Genomic DNA, 19915 nt, shown 5'->3' with positions numbered 1-19915 from the left:
ACACGCTCACTCAGCCGAGACACAGACACAGAAGTAGACGTGGATGTTTTCTGCATAACTTAACCAGAGTCCACATCCCTCTCAGATAATCTTTCTAAACATAGGCTATTTCAAACCTTGAAAATGTTTAAAGGAAAAACATTAGTTTTTTCCTGGCTTTGCTTTTGCCGTCTGGATGGTAAGTTACAAACATTATTTTGTGTTCTGGGAGGAGATAGTAGAGATTAATAGTGCATCAGTACACACAGTCAGAAGAAGTGCTCTCGCTTTTATGCAGATATTATGAGATGTGGACTGGATTCATGTTTGTGACTCAGATACAGATTTAGTGCATTAGTCTCATCATCATTATTCATTTGCTTATCAATCATTTGTATTTATCAAATCTAAGCTATAGGATACCAAATCTGTACTTTCAGTCAGTTATTCCTGTTTGAAGGCACAATAATGTTTATATATTTGAAGTATGTTGGAGCATGATGAACTTCAGTTCCACCATCAATCACCAAATAAATAAATGGGGATTGACACTGTTCTATGTACTTTCTCTTACACTAACAACATTTGAAATGTAAAATATTAATGTACATTACACCTCTGTTTCTATCTTTCTAACTTTCTCAAAGTTTGTAATCATTTCAAAACTACTTCAAACTTCAGTTAAAGCTTCATTATAACAACGTAAAGTTGAATGTGTGACTGAGAGACTGTGTGTGTGTTCTTCAGGAGTGTTTGCTGGTACAGATGCAGTGTCAGTGTCAGTGATGGAGGGAGATTCAGTCTCTCTAAACTCTGGTGTCACTGAAATACAGAAAGATGATGTGATAACGTGGACATTTGGATCTAACAGGAATCTTATAGCTAGAACTGATGGAGTGAGAAATATGATCCCTAATGATATTGATGAGAGATTCAGAGACAGACTGAAGCTGGACAAGAAGACTGGATCTCTGACCATCATGAACATCAGAACTGATCATGCTGGAGTTTATGAAGTTAAGATCAGCAGCAGCTCATCGTCTACACACAGATTCACTGTTACTGTCTATGGTGGTGAGTTAAGAATTACATTTCACTCTATTATATATTGCAGATTATGCATATTTATTGACACATTTCTTACTACTGCAAAAAAAGTTCTAAATAAGTTCATTCCTGACACTGTAATTTTATTTCATGTCCAAATGCCTGACAATGAGAAATGCCTCTTACTTGGTAGTGTCATTAATTATTCCTCAAAAAAGTCATGTTACTTTTTCATATAAAATTACGCTCACTCTAAATGGCGAGGTGCATAAACCATCTACACACAAAAGAGTTTTTGCATACTGAATAATGAATCATTTTTGCATAATGAGTCTCGGAACAGAGCAGGGGTCAATATCAAAATGAGTCATTATTTCAGTGTGTGTGTGTGTGTGTGTGTGTGTGTGTGTGTGCGTGTGTGTGTGTGTGTGTGTGTGTGTGTGTGTGTGTGTGTGTGTGTGTGTGTGTGTGTGTGTGTGTGTGTGTGTGTGTGTGTACGTGTACCTTCTGTTTGTGTTTGATCAGTTCCTGTGTTCATTTGTCCTTTTTCCTGTCACTTTATTTCTATGGTTACTGTCATGTCTGTATTTCTAGGTTGTTCATTTGACCCTTTCACCTGTTGTCTTGATAATTACTCGTTAGCCTTGTCAGCTGTGTCTCCCTGATCTCGTGTCAGAGCCGGCTCAAGCCTTTATGGGGCCCCAAGCAGAATTTTATTTGGGGGCCGATGGTGCCACCAATATGATTGACTATTGTCAATGCTTGATTATTCGCAGACTTAAAAAGACACCCATTATCAATGTTATTAGTTGTAGCTGTGTTGCTTACATCAATGTCTGTCTGGCATGTTTTTCCCCTTTTTTTTTACAGTTTACGGTTTTAAATTTTAACAGTATCAAACCTAAGCTAACTTTAGATTTTTTTTTTATAAAAAAATAATTTAATGATTGACAATTTTAAAAATTAAACACTTAAAATGAGACATATTTTCAATATACAACAGATCAGATGGACCTGTAACAAGATAACAATAATAAATGTATTAACATTAAAGGGGTAGTTCACCCATGAAAATTCTGTCATTATTTACTCACTCTCCATGCATCATTTTTTTCTTCTTCTGCTGAACACAAAATAAAATATTTTGGTGAATGTGTGTAACCAAACAGTTGATGGACCCCATTGATTTCCATAGTTTTTTTTTCCTACTATGGAAGTCAATGGGGTTCATCCACTGTTTGGTTACACACATTCGCCAAAATATCTTGTTTTCTGTTCAGCAGAAGAAAGAAATTGATACATGGAGAGTGAGTAAATAATGACAGAATTTTCATTTTTGGGTGAACTATCCCTTTAACTATCCCGGAGTCCGTGTATTTAAGCCCTGTGTTTCGGTCTGTTCATTATCTGTCGACATTGCACGTCCACAGGTTGTTCTGTTTCTTTGAGATCCTGTTCTGGAGTTTTGAGTTTGTTCAATAAACACTGCATATCGATCCTGTGTTAGCTCTGCTTCAACCTGCGCGTGAATATAAGTCCATTAATGTTTTTTTGTGTTCAGAATTTATATAATGGGCGAGTAAATCATGAATCCATTTTCCAAACTGCGTTTTTGTCTTATCTTGCATCACTGTACGCCTAGAATAAGTGTTTATATGCGGACTATTTTAGACCGGTCGTGTCTCCACCGCTGCGGACTCGGACTTGTGGTTATTTTGTTTTTGTAACTAGAAAAAAAAAAAAAAGTTAGTTCTGAGAAAAGATCGTGCCGCACGTCTTTAACAGTTCAACAGGTCCACCCAAACTCAGAAGTAAAAAATGTGTGTAAAGCGAATGTTTATCTCTCAATCTTCCTGATCTGCTGAGACCATCACAACTTCCACCAAGCAGCCGAAGACAAACCACAAGCACTTGAGAACAGTTTCTTGTGTGTATATTACCTTTACTGAGCTCAGGATCTCAATACAATCACAGAAAACCTTTATGATGTCACCTCATTAACCTAATTAAATCAATAATGTGCTAGTTTAACTACACCCTAACTAGTTATAATGTATTCATTTTGTGAATGTGCAGTTTAGTAGGGTGACCGTATTGTAGTTTTCAGAAAAGAGGACGGGGGCGTGGTTTGTGGAGGCGTGGTTAAAAAAAAAAATCTACTACACTATTTCAGTAAAAAAACTATTTCAATCCTCCTGATGTTCTCTTCTAGATTATACTATCCTTATGTGGACTTCATATGGAATATGAATAGTTTCATCTGTTGGTTAGAGAGTGTGTGCATGAGAATGTGTTTCATTACTGGACGTTTGTGGTTAACCTGCTTTTGTGTTTGCATGTCTTGAATTGTGTGGGGTTAAAAGGACTTCCACAATTGAACTTCCTCTATATGAGAACCAGTTTTACTGTGAAATAAAGCTCAGAATCAGTGAATGCTAATTAAGCTTTGACAAAAAAATTATAATAAATAAATTCTCTCTGTGAGATCTGTGAATGTGAAATGTCAATATACTGTATATCATCTACTATGTGTATGTGAAATATGAGATTGATGTTTTCCATAATTTGCATATTAATGCTGTGACCTTGCAGATATGCAGTTTAGGCTATAAGTTATTTCCAGCTAGCGACAGTTAAAATTAATTTCTAAGAAGTTTCCACTATTCTTTGTTGTCATTTTTTTATTTTTTTTAAGCGAGTTTGACAAGTGCCAAATTGTGATGGCTAGACGCCTGGGTCAGAGCATCTCCAAAACTGCAGCTCTTGTGGGGTGTTCCTGGTAGGCAGTCAGTATACTGTAAAAAAAAAAAATCTGTTAAATTTACGGTAAAATACCGGCAGCTGTGGTTGCCAGATATTTACCGTTATACGGTAGCAATATTTTAGGTTTTACAGACTTAATTTTTAATTTACAGTAATAAACCGTATTTCATATCACTGTATACATAACAAGACTGCCCAAATTTATAACTGACTTAAAAAGACAAGCTCAAAGTCACGTACAGTACTATGTACGTATGTGTGTGAACAAATGTCTTTGCACACACACACTGTGTCCCATTGTGAAAGCCCACAATCCACTTCAACATTTAAACAATGTCTCCTCAAGAAGATCAGGACTGTCAGCTTTGAATGACTGACAGAGCAATAACAAATGTTTTGATGTTTCTCCTGTTTTCCAGCTGCTATGCCTGATCCTGTCACCAGCAGAGTCACATCATCATCATCATCATCATCATCATCATCATCACCATCAGGTTTGTCAAAATGTGAACACATCAATCAACTCTATCTGAGATGTGCAGGAACCTCAGTGGTCATATGAGCTTTTTTGCTGACTTAAAGGGCCCCTATTATGATATTTTAAGGGTTTCCTAATGTTGTTTTGGAGTCTCCTACAACAGGTTTACATGCATCAAAGACCAAATTTTTTTCCTCATTTTCAAAAAGTTTCATTTTCTCATAATATACATTTGCATATTACCGCATTTTCAATGATTCTCAAACGACTTGCTAAATTAATCAATCTCTCTAAATCCCTCCTTTCCACAAGCTACTCTGCTCTGATTGGCCAGACAGCTCAGTCTGTTGTGATTGGTTTACCGCGTACAGCACGCGTCAAATACAAAAACTCCCGTTGCCATAACAACGCTCTGCGTGTCCTGAGGCTTCCTACACCGTAAACTAAACACAGTAACGACCAATGACGTCGATTTTACCATATCAATCCGAGCGCGAGTCCGATGGTGAAACAATAGAAGAACTAGTTATTCAACCCCGACTCAAGCAGGACGTTTCAGTGATTCGCTACTCAGTTTGAGGTAGCCTACATTGTGAGATATTGCAATTCCTCACCATCAGCATTAACAAGTGCATGTCCAGCAACCGATTATTTTACTTATATTAATTTATTTACAGAGTATGTTTCTAATATATTGCGGTGCACACGTGAAAATTGTATCAATAACAGTGCATGTATGCAATGTATACATTAGCCGATCTCTAGCGTGAATGACTGATGTAACATAAACATTGGTAAAACAAATCTTGCTCCATGCTTAATCTTTCCCCAAAGTAGTGACGACAGACAATCTGCATTAATAGACAGAGTTTAATGAAATAGTGGCGCACAGCTGATCAGCAAGTATTTCAGTAAGACAGTGATAACACGAGTTAGCCAGTTAGCAGGAGACCTACACAATGTAAAACTCAAAACTAGTATTTTGAAATGCGGTTTGCGAATCCTGCATTGAACTCCGTGATTTGAGAAGCAGTCGTCAGTAAAATAAAGGGAACACAGCAAAAGTTTAGGATTATACTGCTGTGGTATCATGGTAAATATTAATTTTAACCACAGATTCTTCACATGCTCGTCCTCGTAGCTACTCATGTCATTCTAAACAACAGGTTTGAGTTTTTGCAGATATCTTTTGAGGATCCGAGTTCCTGACAGAGAATTTAAATAAGCCTGTTAAAAATTGAATTTTTTTTGTTTTTCAGAAGGCCACGCCCCCTGTTGTGATTCAGTTGAAGCTGTGATGCGATTGGTCGCCACTGCGCTGATGGGCGTGGCTTCTTTGGTTGCTGTTGTTCTTCTGGTCAATGACGTCAGAGCTTCAAGAGGTAAAACGGAGAAAACAGAAGAGATATCATAAATATTGTGGCATATATTGGATTTGTAATCGTAAAGATGAAAATATGTCTGATTGTTTAGTGATGTAAAACAAAGCTTTGCTTAACAATGCTCTCTATCTGATGCCAAAACGGTGAATATTCTTTAATATTTATTTAATGTAACCCATTTAACATTTTTTTGTTATTAATTTAATTTGTTGTTTTTTCCCCATTCTGTTTCATATTAAATGCAACAATTACACAAATGTAAAAAAATAAAAAAATGTCACCCCAATAAATCACTGTAGAATTGAACTGAATATGACCTACCGAACTGATATACTATGAAGCATATAATTGAATGGGCATCATAATAAGAATAAACTATGAACTATAAAAGCACATTTACAGCTTTAAACAGTTTATTTTAAAAACACACATGTAAATGTACACATCTTAACACCTGAGAGGAAATACAGAGTAAGAGATCAAGTTTTCTGTAGACTTAATTCTGGATGCATTTTTCCTATAGAGAAACAGAGATAACTCTGAGTTTATCCAGTTATCTTTGGGAAAATGATTTCAACTCAACTTTTCATATGCCTGTGAATGTTGAACTATTTTGCATTTGTTTATCTCTGTCTACTCAAGATTATTTTGGAAATATTTAGCAATCAATATTAATAGAAAAATGGGGTGTATGATAAAAATGTGTGTTTTTGATGTGATTTATGTATTTGTTTTCTCTTTCTGGCAGCTCATGTAAATAAAGTTTTTTTTGTGGCATTGAATAAAAAAACTTTTTGCAATAATCTTTCATTTAAAAAACAGATCCAGATCCAGAAGGTTTTCATGAATATAAATATAAATATTAGATTTATATCTTTGGAAATCTTTTGGAATATATATATATATACAGCTGCCATAGTTGCAACTCTTGCGTCAGCAGAGCAGTGTGTTCAATGCATCACCGTTTCTGTTTAAAAAACATTTTGTCGGGCTGAACGCAGCCCTGACTGAACCATCTGACCAATCAGAGCAGAGTAAACCAATAACAACAGAAACCATCTGACCAATCAGAGCAGAGTAAACCAATCACAACAGACTGGGCCATCTGACCAATCAGAGCAGAGTAAACCAATCACAACAGACTAAACCATCTGACCAATCAGAGCAGAGTAAACCAATCACAACAGACTAAACCATCTGACCAATTAGAGCAGAGTAAACCAATCACAACAGACTGAACCATCTGACCAATCAGAGCAGAGTAAACCAATCACAACAGACTAAACCATCTGACCAATCAGAGCAGAGTAAACCAATCACAACAGACTGGGCCATCTGACCAATCAGAGCAGAGTAGACCAATCACAACAGACTGGGCCATCTGACCAATCAGAGCAGAGTAAACCAATCACAACAGACTGGGTTTAGAGAAAATGAATCTTCGAACTAACCGTTTTCAGCCTCCTGGAGAAATTATGTTCAATGTTTATGTTCAAAATTAAAGTTTTTTTTTTGGTAAATCTGTTGGAGACTCCAAAACAAAACTAGATAGAAACCTTTAAAATAGCATAATAGTGACACTTTAAGCAACACAATCTACAGAATGACAGCACATTTAATTTCATGACATTTTTGTATGTATTTGTACAGTATTGTATTCTACAGCTCAAACTACAGAAGGCCTCATTTTCAGATGTGGAATATGAATAGTTTCATCTGTTGGTTAGAGAGTGTGTGCATGAGAATGTGTTTTACTGGACGTTTGTGGTTAATGTGCTTTTGTGTTTGCATGTCTTGAGGTGTGAATAGCGTGAGTGTGTTCCTGTGAATCACGTGGGGTTGAAGGGACTTCCGTAGTTTAACTTCATCTTTATGAGAAACTGTTTACTGTGAAAAGTACAGAATCAGTGAGTACTAATGTCTGACAAAAAAACTGTGATATCTGTGAATGTGAAATATTGCTATACTGTATATCATACAGTATACTATGAGTATGTGAAAAGAAAAGATTGATGTTCAGCTGCATGTGCATCTCTATATATTTCCATGATTTGCATATGAATGCTGAGACCTTGCAGATAAGCAAGTTATTTCCAGCTCTAGCGACTGTTAGAAGTTATTTCTGAGAAGTTTCCTCTATTCTATTCCCCTATCATTTAATATATATATATATATATATATATATATATATATATCAAATGTTGGTCTGTCAATGACAAAAACAAGTGAATAACTTTAAGAATTTATGTATACACAAGTGATGGTTTAAGTAATAACATTTTCTATTAGCATAAGAGTATATCATCGTGTATCATGATAAATACCAACCGCCATCATCATGTCATGTGACTGATGCTCTATATTAAAACTTCCTTCAGCAGACTGTGAAAAAAACACACGGTTATCCAAGAGACTTTACGGCTTTTAGAGTCATTAATGGAAAGAGATGCTTTTTGCCTGCAAACGTTTTTAATGCTATGCTAACCAGCTAAACCGTGAGCCCCTGTTGATATGGACGGTTCTTTGAGCCCTGGTCAGGGATTGATACAGTTGTGGTTAAAGGTGATGTCCAGAGGAGATGTTTGCACAATATTTGTTTTTAATGAAATTCAGGTTTGATTCCGTCCTATTTAACAACATCTGACCTTCATGGCCTTCAAAGTTGTGGTCTAAAAAGTGCGAGTCCTTCAAAGGATGTAGTCTTTGAATTGGGACACAGCTAATGTGCTCATCAGCCCCGTTCACACCGCCAGCGACACGCAGCGATAAAGCAGCATGATCTCCTTCATTTCAGTGAGAGCTGGCGATTTCTGGCCACACGAGCAAAACATGTAGAGATATGCTTAACTTTCTGCAAATTAAGAGAACTGACAGTTTAATGATAGTTACAAACAGCTTGAGGAAGCAAACAGTAATAGGCTATACATCTCTAAAATGCTAAAGAGGTATTGGACTAATCTAAGAAATAACAGTCAATGATCAAATAGACAAACACATACAAAAAAATATATATTTTCCGAGCATGATTTTGTAAATGTTTGTTCCTGTTCTGGGTGCTGTGACTTCCACCAAATGTTTCCTGTATTTGCAACACAGTGGTCAGAAGGAATATTGCACCATTTTTCTATGAAAAACTTTGTTTCAGAAATATTATTATAGGCTAAAATAGGCAATTTCAGAAGGTGAATTTTTTTTTCTTCTGTTTAATGTTAAAGTTAATTTGTGACCCTGGACCACAAAACCAGTCACAAGGGTATTTTTTAAATGTATACATAAGCCAAATAAATAAGCTTTCCATTGATGTGTGGTTTGTTAGGATAGGACAATATTTGGCCGAGATATAACTATTGTAAATCTGGAATCTGAGGGTTCACAAAAATTCGAAACATTGAGAAAATCTCCTTTAAAGTTGTGCATTTATGTTCACGATTGTGCTGCATTCACTCACACAAATACATGTTTTATATATTTACGGTAGGAAATTTACAAAATATCTTCATGGAACATAATCTTTACTTAATAAGTTGTTGGCATAAAAGAAAAATCGATAATTTTGACCATTATTGGCTATTGCCGCACATATACCTGCGACTTGTGACTGGTTTTGTGATCCAGGGTCACATTAACTATCGTGTTTTGCCAGAATATCAACGGCTTCTTCTGTGGTGTCCTCATGCAGTTTTAGTTTAGAAATAACCAGATGAAGTCTTTCACAGACTCTTTATCTGAAGGTTCTTCTTAACATTGAGCATTTGCCGCTATTTCATCATAAGAGCAGAAGCTGAACTTCCTCCATTTATAGACACGGCGTATTACAGGACTAATCAACATCAAGGTTTTTAGAGAAACTTCTAGATAACTTCTTTAAAAATCCATTATTTATTTTGAATAGAAAACGTGCAGTAACTTCTCCTCATTGTTAGGACAGATTTCTGATCCTGTTAAAATACTTTTACCACCATGTGCTGTAAACATTTACACAATATTTTCAACAAAAACACGACAGACTGAGACTGTGGTTTAGGAGGAAACTCAGCAGAATTGAAGTACAGCCCTCAACAGACACACATGAACACAGACTGAAGCAGTTTTCACATCAGTAGACTCTCTACAGGACTATTCAACATTTCCTCTTTTCTGAACTGATGAAGAAAATGTTTTGCTCGTTTGTTTTTTGCTCTTTGTGCTTTTGCCGTCTGGTTGGTAAGTTCGAAACATATTTTTTATAGTTTCATTTGTACCAGAATAATGGATCCAACTAAGATAGCACTGTGTTTGTTTAGTTTTCTACTGGCATCTTCAACAAAAATAATTTTTTCTACTTTCCAAAAGCTTAATGTATAATGTAGGATAACTTGCTTTGATTTATATCAGTTTGATCAGGTAACAGTATGTGTTTGTAATGGGACTAATACTGTAATATTGTTCATTCAGATCCTCTAGAGATTCTGTGAAACGAGTGTCTTACTTTAATAATGACTGATCATTATAAATGATGATCTGAAAGATCATTCTATTGTGTTTTGATGAACACTGAAAATGGCTTTTAGCTCGTGTGTTGATACAATAAATGTGAGATAAAACATGTACTAATGAAAGCACAACAGCAGAAGAACTACAGTAGTTGTAATTTTAGAGTTGTAAAACGTTGCCCCTATAGTGAATAGTGTAAAATTCAGAGATCTGTGTGTTTTGATTCAGTAAATACATTTTTGGGCATCAAACACAAACTGTGTTCATATAGACTATATAAGATCATGACTGATGATGATGCCTATATTTTTGCAATGCCTCACAAAACTTTATGTCGTTAATGTCTGAGCTGCTGATGTCTGTACTCAGAACAAATCTGTCATCGGTCATGTTTTTCTTTGAAACGGCTGCCTGTGGCTTGATTTCACTTCTGATGTTTAAGTTCAACAAGAGCCGGTGATAAAGGATCTCACTTCACAAGTGTTCAGAGTCTCACTTTAATGTCAAAGCCAAAACAATGTTTGTGATCATTTCAAACCTACAAGCTTAAAGTTAAAGCTTGATGAAGCCAAAGTTAAGATATTCATTTTTACTTTAACAAGAACTTCAGTGTGTGACTGAGAAACTGTCTGTGTTCTCCAGTGTTTGCAGATGCAGATGAGGTGAAGATCGTCTCAGTGATGGAGGGAGATTCAGTCCCTCTAGAATCTAATGTTACTCAAATACAGAAAAATGATCTGATAAGGTGGTGGTTTGGACCTTTAAAGACTAGAATAGCTGAAATTGGTAAAGAGGCTGGAATCTTCAAAACATATGTTGTTCCTGATGGGAGATTCAGAGACAGACTGGAGCTGGATCCTCAGACTGGATCTCTGACCATCATGAACACCAGAACCACAGACTCCGGAGATTATAATGTGACCATCAGTCGCACCACCGGGGGAATTACCACAATCAGATTCAATGTTACTGTATATGGTGAGTCACAATTACAGGTGTGCTTCTGTATAATATTTATTAGTAAAACTAATATTAAGGGCGCTACTCATATTTCCTTTTTTAAAAAAAAATCTAGTTTAATATGGTTTAAACTATGTATTTAAGTTCTAGAATACTAAATGGAGTCATGAACTGCATTGTTTTATAACTGCGGTCCACTTATAATGTTAGTATGATTTTTACATCAAAAATGAAATTTAGAAATAAAAGGCATTTTTCCTAGCCTGATTTTAGCCTCTGATTTGAACGCACTGTTTAAAGGGGCGTGTCTGTGTGAGACTTCAGTGTAAACACCCTCTGCTGTGATTGGCCGACAGCTTTGCTTATGAAATTGCTATATGTGGAACTCTCTTTAAACTTTTAGCACGTTGTTTTACTATTACAGCTAACTAAATGTGAAAAGTGTTGATTATATCATTATATCTAGATCTAATTCTGAAGCATATGTAGAAGTGGCAATGACATTTTGCAGTGACGAGCATGAAAAGAGTAAGACAATATTGTACTTAAGTAAAAGTACAATTGCCTCAATTGAATTTGAAAATGCTCATTAGATGTTCTCTCAGAGGAGCTCTGGAAATGTCCATGTATATTCATGTCCTCATATTGTTAGTGAGACGCTGAAAACACCGTGAGTCGCGTAGCCTACTCGAGTACGAAACGGCGGCTTTATGCGAGTTCACACTGCACGATCTTAGCCCCGATTTTCACTCACAATCTTCTTGCAAGCTATCATTTTTAATAACAATATCAGTCTGGCACGAGAACTGCAGTCTCACGCTTGCGTGATCTTGTGTTATTTCCTTATCACTTCTCGCCAGATGTGGAAAGAGTGATTGTTAGAATATTTGATCTCTATTTATTGTTCCTCGTGCCTCATTCTCAGTTTTGTTCCTTTTCCATGGATTGAAAAGAACACCGACCTTCTCTGTTTTTACTTGCAAACATCAGCATTTATACAGGGTTCAGGGGGGGTGTAACAGCCAACCAATGAGAATATACATTACATTCTTATAGAATATGAGACTAGTCCATTTATGGCCACTTTCCGGGCCCTTTCCCTTTCGGGCCCTCTCTCATTAACAAAGAAAGAGGGACCCTTTCTAGGCTGCTTGCTTTCCAAGAAACACACTCACATGAGTGAACATTAAACAGATGTGTGCAGAGAAGCAAGAACTTCTCACCACTCCAACCCCTGTAGCCTCAAAGACCAAAAAGGAAGAAAACAGAGACAGAAGAGTCAGGCTGATTAGATGGATCGTGTCTCTGTTTTCTTCTGTAAATTAAGTTAATGTTTGCGTTTCAACATTTTATACACATTGCCAGTACAAAATGACAGAGTACAAAATAATTGGGGTATTTTAAATGCTAACATGCTGGAGTCTGACACAGTCCACGTGATGTTTTTAAATATTATTGTTAGTTTGGTAGCCTAACACTTTACAATAAGGGTGCACTAATAAGCAATAATTCATGCTTAACTAATGCACATATAATACTGAATTAATGTATTACTAATGATTATCTAAGCTATTCATTAATGATTGCCTCATTAGCAACTAATGAAGAGTCTGTCTGCTTAATATATTATTTATTAATTAAATATGTAATTGTGGATTAATTCCATAATCACTTATTTTATTAACTAATAGTGTTCATTAATTTGTTAATTACCACAATGAGCTTAATATGCATTAATACATTATTAATTACAACATTAGTAGTGTGTCAATTACTACAATTACTAGACGATGAGTTAATAATGATGTGCCTCAACAAGTAAAGTCACAACATAATGATTGTTAGCTAATGATTAATTAATCATTAATGACCATCACTAGAGTTTATAAAAGCTGTTTATTAAACACTGGTTTACAAAAAACATTGTAGTAATTGACACACTACTAATGCTGTGATTAATAATGTATTAATGCATATTAGTTTACCTGTATTATCTGGAAGTTGAAATATAAGGCTTTGGCTCATTGTGGTAATTAACAAATGAATTAACAATATTAGTTAATAAAATAAGGTATTATGGAATTAATACACACTTACATATTTAATTAATAACAATTCATATATGAACTAATATATTAAGCAGACAGATTCTTCATTAGTTGCTAATGAGGCAATCATTAATGAATAGCTTAGATAATCATTAGTAATACATTAATTCAGTATTATCTGTGCATTAGTTAAGCATGAATTAATTCTTATTAGTGCACCCTTATTGTAAAGTGTTACCGAGTTTTGCATGGACACTATAAAAAAATAAGAAAATCTTTATATTTAGAAACTTTTCATATTGGTTAAAATTTGTATTTCCATATACGTTTTAGAATATATTATACAATATATTGTATAAAGGTCATACCTTTTTAGGATTTAAAGAATTATCACGATCATCGCTATAAATAAAAAAAGGCAGATGAGATGAGAGTGTATAACAGTAAGATCAGGCCTTTTCATCATTAATCTTAGTCTTTTAACAGGACTGATGAAAGATATTGTGGACATGAGATCAACCGGCCATTAGTTGCCAGACTCCAGAAACATGAGCACCATAGAGGAAGAACTGATCCCATAGAGACAAATTACTGAACACAATATCAAGAAGTAAACAGTGTCTTGTCAATTATTCCCTACATATTATTATTATCTTTATTTCAGCTCGTCTGCCTGTTCCTGTCATCATCAGTAACTCTTCACAATGTTCTTCATCTTCATCATCATCAAATTGTTCACTGGTGTGTTCATCAGTGGTGAATGTGAGTCATGTGACTCTCTCCTGGTACGCAGGAATCAGTGTATTGTCCAGCATCAGTGTGTGTGATCTCAGCATCAGTCTCTCTCTACCTCTGGAGGTGGAATATCAGGATAAAAACACCTACAGCTGTGTGCTGAACAATCCCATCAGCAACCAGACCACACATCTGGACATCCACACACTCTGCCACACATGTGCAGGTACCACTGATATTAGTAGATGTTAGCACTGATATTTATTCACTGAATTAATTTGTTGATTTTATTGAGACTGATAACTTAGGATGACTTAAAGAATGAAGGAGCTTATTTCATCATCCTTGTGTCTTTCTGAACAGTTTTGACTTTATTTTGCTTGTGTGGAGCAGAAAACAAGATCTTTTCATGACAGTTCATGACAGAGACTAAAATCTCAGTTCAATTCCTCGTTTTTTCCCCCCAGAGGTCCACGCCCCCTGTTGTGATTCAGTTGAAGCTGTGCTGCGATTGGTCGTCACTGCGCTGATGGGCGTGGCTTCTGCGGCTGCTGTTGTTCTTCTGGTCAATGACGTCAGAGCTTCAAGAGGTAAAACGGAGAAAACAGAAGAGATATCATAACAATTGTGTCATGTATTGGATTTGTAATCGTAAAGATGAAAATATGTCTGATTGTTTAGAGATGTAAAACAAAGCTTTGCTTAACAATGCTCTCTATCTGATGCCAAAACGGTGAATATTCTTTAATATTTCTTTAATGCAACCCATTTAACATTTTTTGTTAATTTAATTTATGTTGCTTTTTTTTCATTCTGTTTCATATTGAATGCAACAACTCTACAAGTACAAATGTAAAACAAAAAGGTCACCCCTGAATATGAGCTAATGAACTGATATGCAGCTAAGAAGCATATATGCATATATAATTGAATGGACATCATAATAAGAATAAACAATGAATTCAGAATCAGATAGAATGACAGTTGGATAAAAACACGTTTACAGCTTTAAACAGTTTATTTTAAAAACACATCGTGAGAGTGGGAAGAAAAGAAAAGTAATATAAGTAAAAAAAGCTGCAATCTTTTATGATGGAATGAACTGCAATCCCATGATGCAACATTTGCCATAATACTTTGATGTTTTCTTAAATTTGATATATATATATATTATAGTAAATTGTTGTAAATGTATCTCTCTGCACACGTGTCCCACATTGTCCTGCAAAATCACATCTACACACACCAGAGCGATAACCGCTGTTCTTCTGGTCAGTGATGTTCAATAACAGAGAAACAGAGATAACACTGAGTTTATCCAGTTATCTTTTGAAAAATTATTTCAACTCAACTTTTCATATGCCTGTGAATGTTGAACTATTTTGCATCTGTTTATCTCTGTGTCTACTCGAGATTATTTTGGAAATATTTAGCAATCAATATTATTAGAAAAATGGGGTGTGTGATAAAAATCTGTGTTTTTGATGTGATTTATGTATTTGTTTTCTCTTTCTGGCAGCTCATGTAAATAAAGTGATTATCTTGTGTCATTGAAAAAAAAACTTTTTGCAATAATCTTTCATTTAAAAGACAGATCCAGATGGTTTTCATAAATATAAGATTTATATCTTTGGATATATATATATATATATATATATATATATATATATATATATATATATATATATATAAATGTGTGTGTGTGTATATATATGTATATGTGCATTTAATATCCATTTAATTATACATAGGCCTATATACATTTTACATATGAAACTGTTGTGACCTGTGAATCTACTGTTTAAAATATTTGCAGATAATAAATCTTATGAACTTAAACCCTATTTGTTTGTGTTTGTTTGTAAATAATGTTCTGTTATGCTGAGAATAAGAGTTTCTGTGTTGGGGTTTTGAGGGTCATCTGTGGATTGAATTGTAGAGCATCTCCTAGTGCTCCAATAATAGGATATTCCAGAAATGAAAAAAATAAATAAAGCTACTACACAAGTTTACTGTAATATGAATATTGTTACTGAACGTTTTATATAACATAATTAATTTACTTTTCCAACTAATGTTACAAGTCCAAAAAAGTACATACTGTCATATTAAGAACAATTATGTCAAGAATATTGTAAACTACAGAAATTGAAAAAAGAAAAGAAAAGTTGGCTGCCACAAATATAAATATTGGGAGTTGTCATTACTGTGGCCTGTTTCAGAAAGGAGTTTAAGTGAAAACTGAGCATGTTAATGCTGAAATGAGGGAAACTCTGGGTTTTCCGTTTCAGAAAGGTAAGTCAAACCCGAGAAAGCAGAGTAAGTCAAGCCCGTTTCTGAAAGAGAGGTAACTTATACTCTGAGTCAGTTACCATGGTCACTTACTCTGTGAACCTGACCTCGGGACTCGGGAGCAGGTTTTCTTCAGTAAACCCAGCGGTCTCCTCCCCTTTTTTAAAGAGGAAGCGGTGTTTAAACACCTCATTCAGTCTTTCTGTACATTTATTTATTGCTGGGTTTTTTTTTCCAGTTTTTTTTTATAAGATTTAAGTCTATATAACTCCTTAACTGGCAACTGAAAATACAGCAGATTAGAGTTATGTAGTTCTAAACAAATTCTACAGAATTAAACTGTGGCATTTACTGAAAATCACTGAAGTGTGTTCAACTGTGCACCAGAAGTTGATGGACCTTCCTCCTGCTGTTCTTCCTGATATTATACTAGGGATGCACCGATACCACTTTTTCTAGACTGAGTCCGATACCGATACTTTCATTTTTGGTACTCGCCGATACCGATACCATATAACCGATACCTGTATTTTTAATTTTCAATTAATTTTTAATTCATGCATTTGTAATTTTTAAATGTATTGGTAGAGAAACCAAAAGAATATCAATCATATTAGTTGTTTATTAAATTTAAACTTAATTTGTTCATCAAATATATATTTATTGCACTGCATATTCATTACTGTATAAATTAAATATAGATGGATCTTTTTGTAAAGTAAAAAAAAGGTAGCCTATTTAGTCAAGAGCAGTGAGTAATTTATTTGTCCTTTGTTTGATTAACATTAAAACACAGCCGCAGATTAATTAAACTGCTGCCCCTTTAAGACCGAACGCACGGACCGCATTTGAATATACCTTATGTTCACTTGAGATATAACAGACTTTGTTTATTAGGAAACTCGCCAAGACGGGCGTTTTTACATAGTTTTGTGTGAATTCATCCGTACAAGCGCAAGAGGTGAAAGACTTCAATTCAGTATCCGCGCGCTGAGATGCTGGTTTTCGGGGCGCGCGCTTTGGATGTTTGAAGTTCATGTAACTTCTTGACCTGCAAATGTCCTGTAATAATGCAGGCAACCACTCGTTAAACATAAATAAGGTAACAGTTCATGTTTTACTTACATATACGATTTAGTTTTAATCCAAATAACACGTGCTGAGTGAACGATCAGCAATCAAGAGCACTCAACAGAAGTGCGCTCTCTCTCTCTCTCTCTCTCTCTCTCTCTCTCTCTCTCTCTCTCTCTCTCAATGGTCAGTTATCGTTAATAATAAGCTACATGCCTCGTTTTACCGTACTTTCTTTGCCATTGACATCCGACTGAACTACAAACTTTCCACTGACGTGATGCGCTCGACCAGCTCGCGGCCTCGCGCGTCTGTGTCGGGGCGCGCTCAATCCACTGCGCGTTTTTTTCTTATCAGCTCGCGCACCAAAGCTATATAGCCGTTACTATATACTGTTTAATTTTTCGTTAATAAGATATATTTACTTCATAAACAGCCTTCTTTTTTATCCCCATTATAATTTCCATTGTCAGTGTTTCTTTGTCTGGACACAAACAATGTACACACGCGGCCTGGTAGCCTATCGGTTTTTGGTATCGGGGCATTTTTACCAGTACGAGTACATGAGCTCAGTATCGAGTCGATACCCGAAACTGGTATCGGTATATCCCTAGATATTACCATACCTGATATTACATCAGAATCTGTTGGGATCAACGAAAAACCCAACCCAAAGTAAAATAAATGGAAATATCAAAAATACCCTAAATAAAATATAACACATATTCCCATCTCAGGGTAAGTCAACTCAGAGTTGACTTAAAAAAAATCTTAAACATATGTACAAGTCACTATTCCTTGTCGCTGTGCAGGCTCTTTTATTGTATATGACAGAGTAAACAGCTCAATAACACTTTTATTAAAAGGCGTAGTTTATGTCCCATAGAGCGGTCCGTTGCATTTTCGTTTGAAAGCCGTATTAATAATGTCAAAAAAGAGATGTGCAGTCAAATGTCAGAGTGTGTGTATGCTGTTCAAACGAATGTTCTCACCGGAAAAGCAAGTGGTCGCGCCGGCGCCTCCATGTCATGCAGTAAGAACGCTCCACACAAACACTTGGATATGCGCATAATAATAGCCTACAATTATCTAAGTTAACGTTAGAGCGAGCGGCCATGCCAGACGGATAATCCTCTTCATGTTTAACAAATCAAATCATGAATTTTCTACCTATACAGCGCTGGGCCAGTTTGATAAAGGCGGCTGAGACGAGGCGGTAAAACCATAACCAGCGTAACGAGAGAGGGGGTCCCACAGAGCAACTAAATTGGACACATTTTTTGGAACATTGTTTGAAAGAACATTTCAACCTCTGAGGCCCAATGACAGTAAATTGTGATTATACATACAAAAAGTCATTATTTTGCATCCGCTGAATTGAGTGTTAGTATTCGTTAAAGTAACACTAAGGAACTTTTTCCTCTGCGGTCGCCCTACAGGTTGGAAGCGGAATTGTCTCATTAGATCTACAGAAACGCGACCCGATCTAGCAATCTTACATAGCGTGGTTATTAAGGGTGTAACGGTACACGTATTCGTATTGAACCGTTCGGTATGAGGCTTTTGGTTCGGTACGCATTACAAACTGAACGGTTTGTTGGACCAAAATTTTTCTGCCGACCAAAATTTTGTTATTTCAAATGTAGGCGCGCGGCAAGCCGACGCGACAACAACATTGCCCAACATCAAATGGCAAATGTAATGAAAGCGGAACGAAACTGTGCTACTCGTTATTTTGTGCTTCACGGACCGTTTATCAGTTTGGACCAATGCAGCGCGAGCCGATCTTGATCAAGCGACACTGTTACTACACAGCGCTAAGAGATCCAGTAAAGAAAGCATTTGTATTCGCTACTGAAGTAATAACATCGCTGCGAGATCTAGTGAGAAGCCATTCACATTTCTCCGCTATAAACGGATCAAACAGCGCTGACGTGGAAACCAGGAAGAAACACTGTAGGCCTACTTTCAAGTAACGTTACGTCGGTTTTATTTTGACATTATGAATAAAATCGCTGCCCTCAATGTTAATCTGAAATAAAACCTGTTTATAACTACTACAATATTACATTTGATTTTTTATAAGGAGCTGTTTTTGTTTTATATGTCAAGTATAGCTCCATCATTGCTCAAAGTAAAAAAATATCATACTTTATGATGTTAATTTTTTTATATATTAAACATTTTTTTTTTTTAAATCAAGGACATTTCTCTGGCATTTCTTTCTTTTTTACTGTATCGAAAACATACCGAACCGTGACACCAGTGTATCGTATCATACCAAACGATGTGAACCGTTACACCCCTAGTGGTTATAGTAGATAAAGGACCGCAAAGTGGAGGCATAAATGCCTTTCACCCTGTTACGACTTGATGAACCACTGAAACGAGTTTGAAAACATTATTAGAAGGTAAAAAACTTCCTTAGTGTTGCTTTAAATTGTCTATTTTTATATTTTTCTTTACTGTTTTCCCCCCCATTCTTCTAGTAAGTTCAGAGAGCCAGATGGAGCAGAACAGCGACAACAACTATTCCTGCTACAGCACGGGCAGACGGACCTGAACCTGGAAAAGATGAAGACAACAGGCATTAATGTGTGTTTACACCATTTTTATAGATATAGTCTCTGCATGAACAGACCTAATGTGGAGATGTGAAATACTTATTCCTCTGTTAATGATACAGG

General features: G+C 35.7%; 3 protein-coding genes across 5 annotated transcripts in view; 2 read left to right on the top strand and 1 right to left on the bottom strand.

Annotated features, from left to right (window-relative positions):
- Positions 1-19915, top strand: part of LOC306987907 (SLAM family member 9-like) — a 436375-nt gene continuing 416460 nt past the window's right edge. The window contains exon 1 of the mRNA XM_079592545.1: positions 1-178. Within this exon, the coding sequence (XP_079448671.1) occupies positions 124-178 (55 nt within the window). The 5' untranslated portion in view covers positions 1-123. The remainder of the gene's footprint in view (positions 179-19915) is intronic.
- Positions 5529-19915, bottom strand: part of LOC306987924 (uncharacterized protein) — a 93367-nt gene continuing 78980 nt past the window's right edge. The window contains exons 5-6 of one of the 3 annotated variants that reach the window (XM_079592571.1): positions 19695-19793; positions 5529-5640 (exon numbers count right to left, since the gene is read on the bottom strand). In XM_079592571.1, the coding sequence (XP_079448697.1) occupies positions 19723-19793 (71 nt within the window). In that variant the 3' untranslated portion in view covers positions 5529-5640; positions 19695-19722. Of the gene's footprint in view, positions 5641-14214; positions 14447-17829; positions 19794-19915 lie in introns of those variants that run through there. The other 2 variants (XM_079592570.1, XM_079592569.1) reach the window with 2 other exon arrangements.
- Positions 9480-15494, top strand: LOC306987920 (SLAM family member 5-like). Its single transcript, XM_079592564.1, has 4 exons — positions 9480-9852; positions 10765-11100; positions 13795-14091; positions 14333-15494. The coding sequence occupies exons 1-4, from the start codon at positions 9795-9797 to the stop codon at positions 14485-14487; spliced, it is 846 nt and encodes a 281-aa protein (XP_079448690.1). The 5' UTR covers positions 9480-9794; the 3' UTR covers positions 14488-15494.

This window comes from Phoxinus phoxinus, assembly GCF_949152265.1.
Source record: "Phoxinus phoxinus genome assembly, chromosome: 20".
Classification (NCBI taxonomy): domain Eukaryota; kingdom Metazoa; phylum Chordata; class Actinopteri; order Cypriniformes; family Leuciscidae; genus Phoxinus; species Phoxinus phoxinus.
This window is presented reverse-complemented; position numbering and strand designations above follow the sequence as displayed.

Excerpts from the sequence above, each read along its gene's own strand:
- LOC306987920 (XM_079592564.1), top strand. The coding sequence starts at position 9,795 with ATGAAGAAAATGTTTTGCTCGTTTGTTTTTTGCTCTTTGTGCTTTTGC. Across the intron at positions 11,101-13,794 it reads ATTCAATGTTACTGTATATG|CTCGTCTGCCTGTTCCTGTC; the intron begins GTGAGTCACAAT and ends TCTTTATTTCAG. Across the intron at positions 14,092-14,332 it reads ACTCTGCCACACATGTGCAG|AGGTCCACGCCCCCTGTTGT; the intron begins GTACCACTGATA and ends TTTTCCCCCCAG.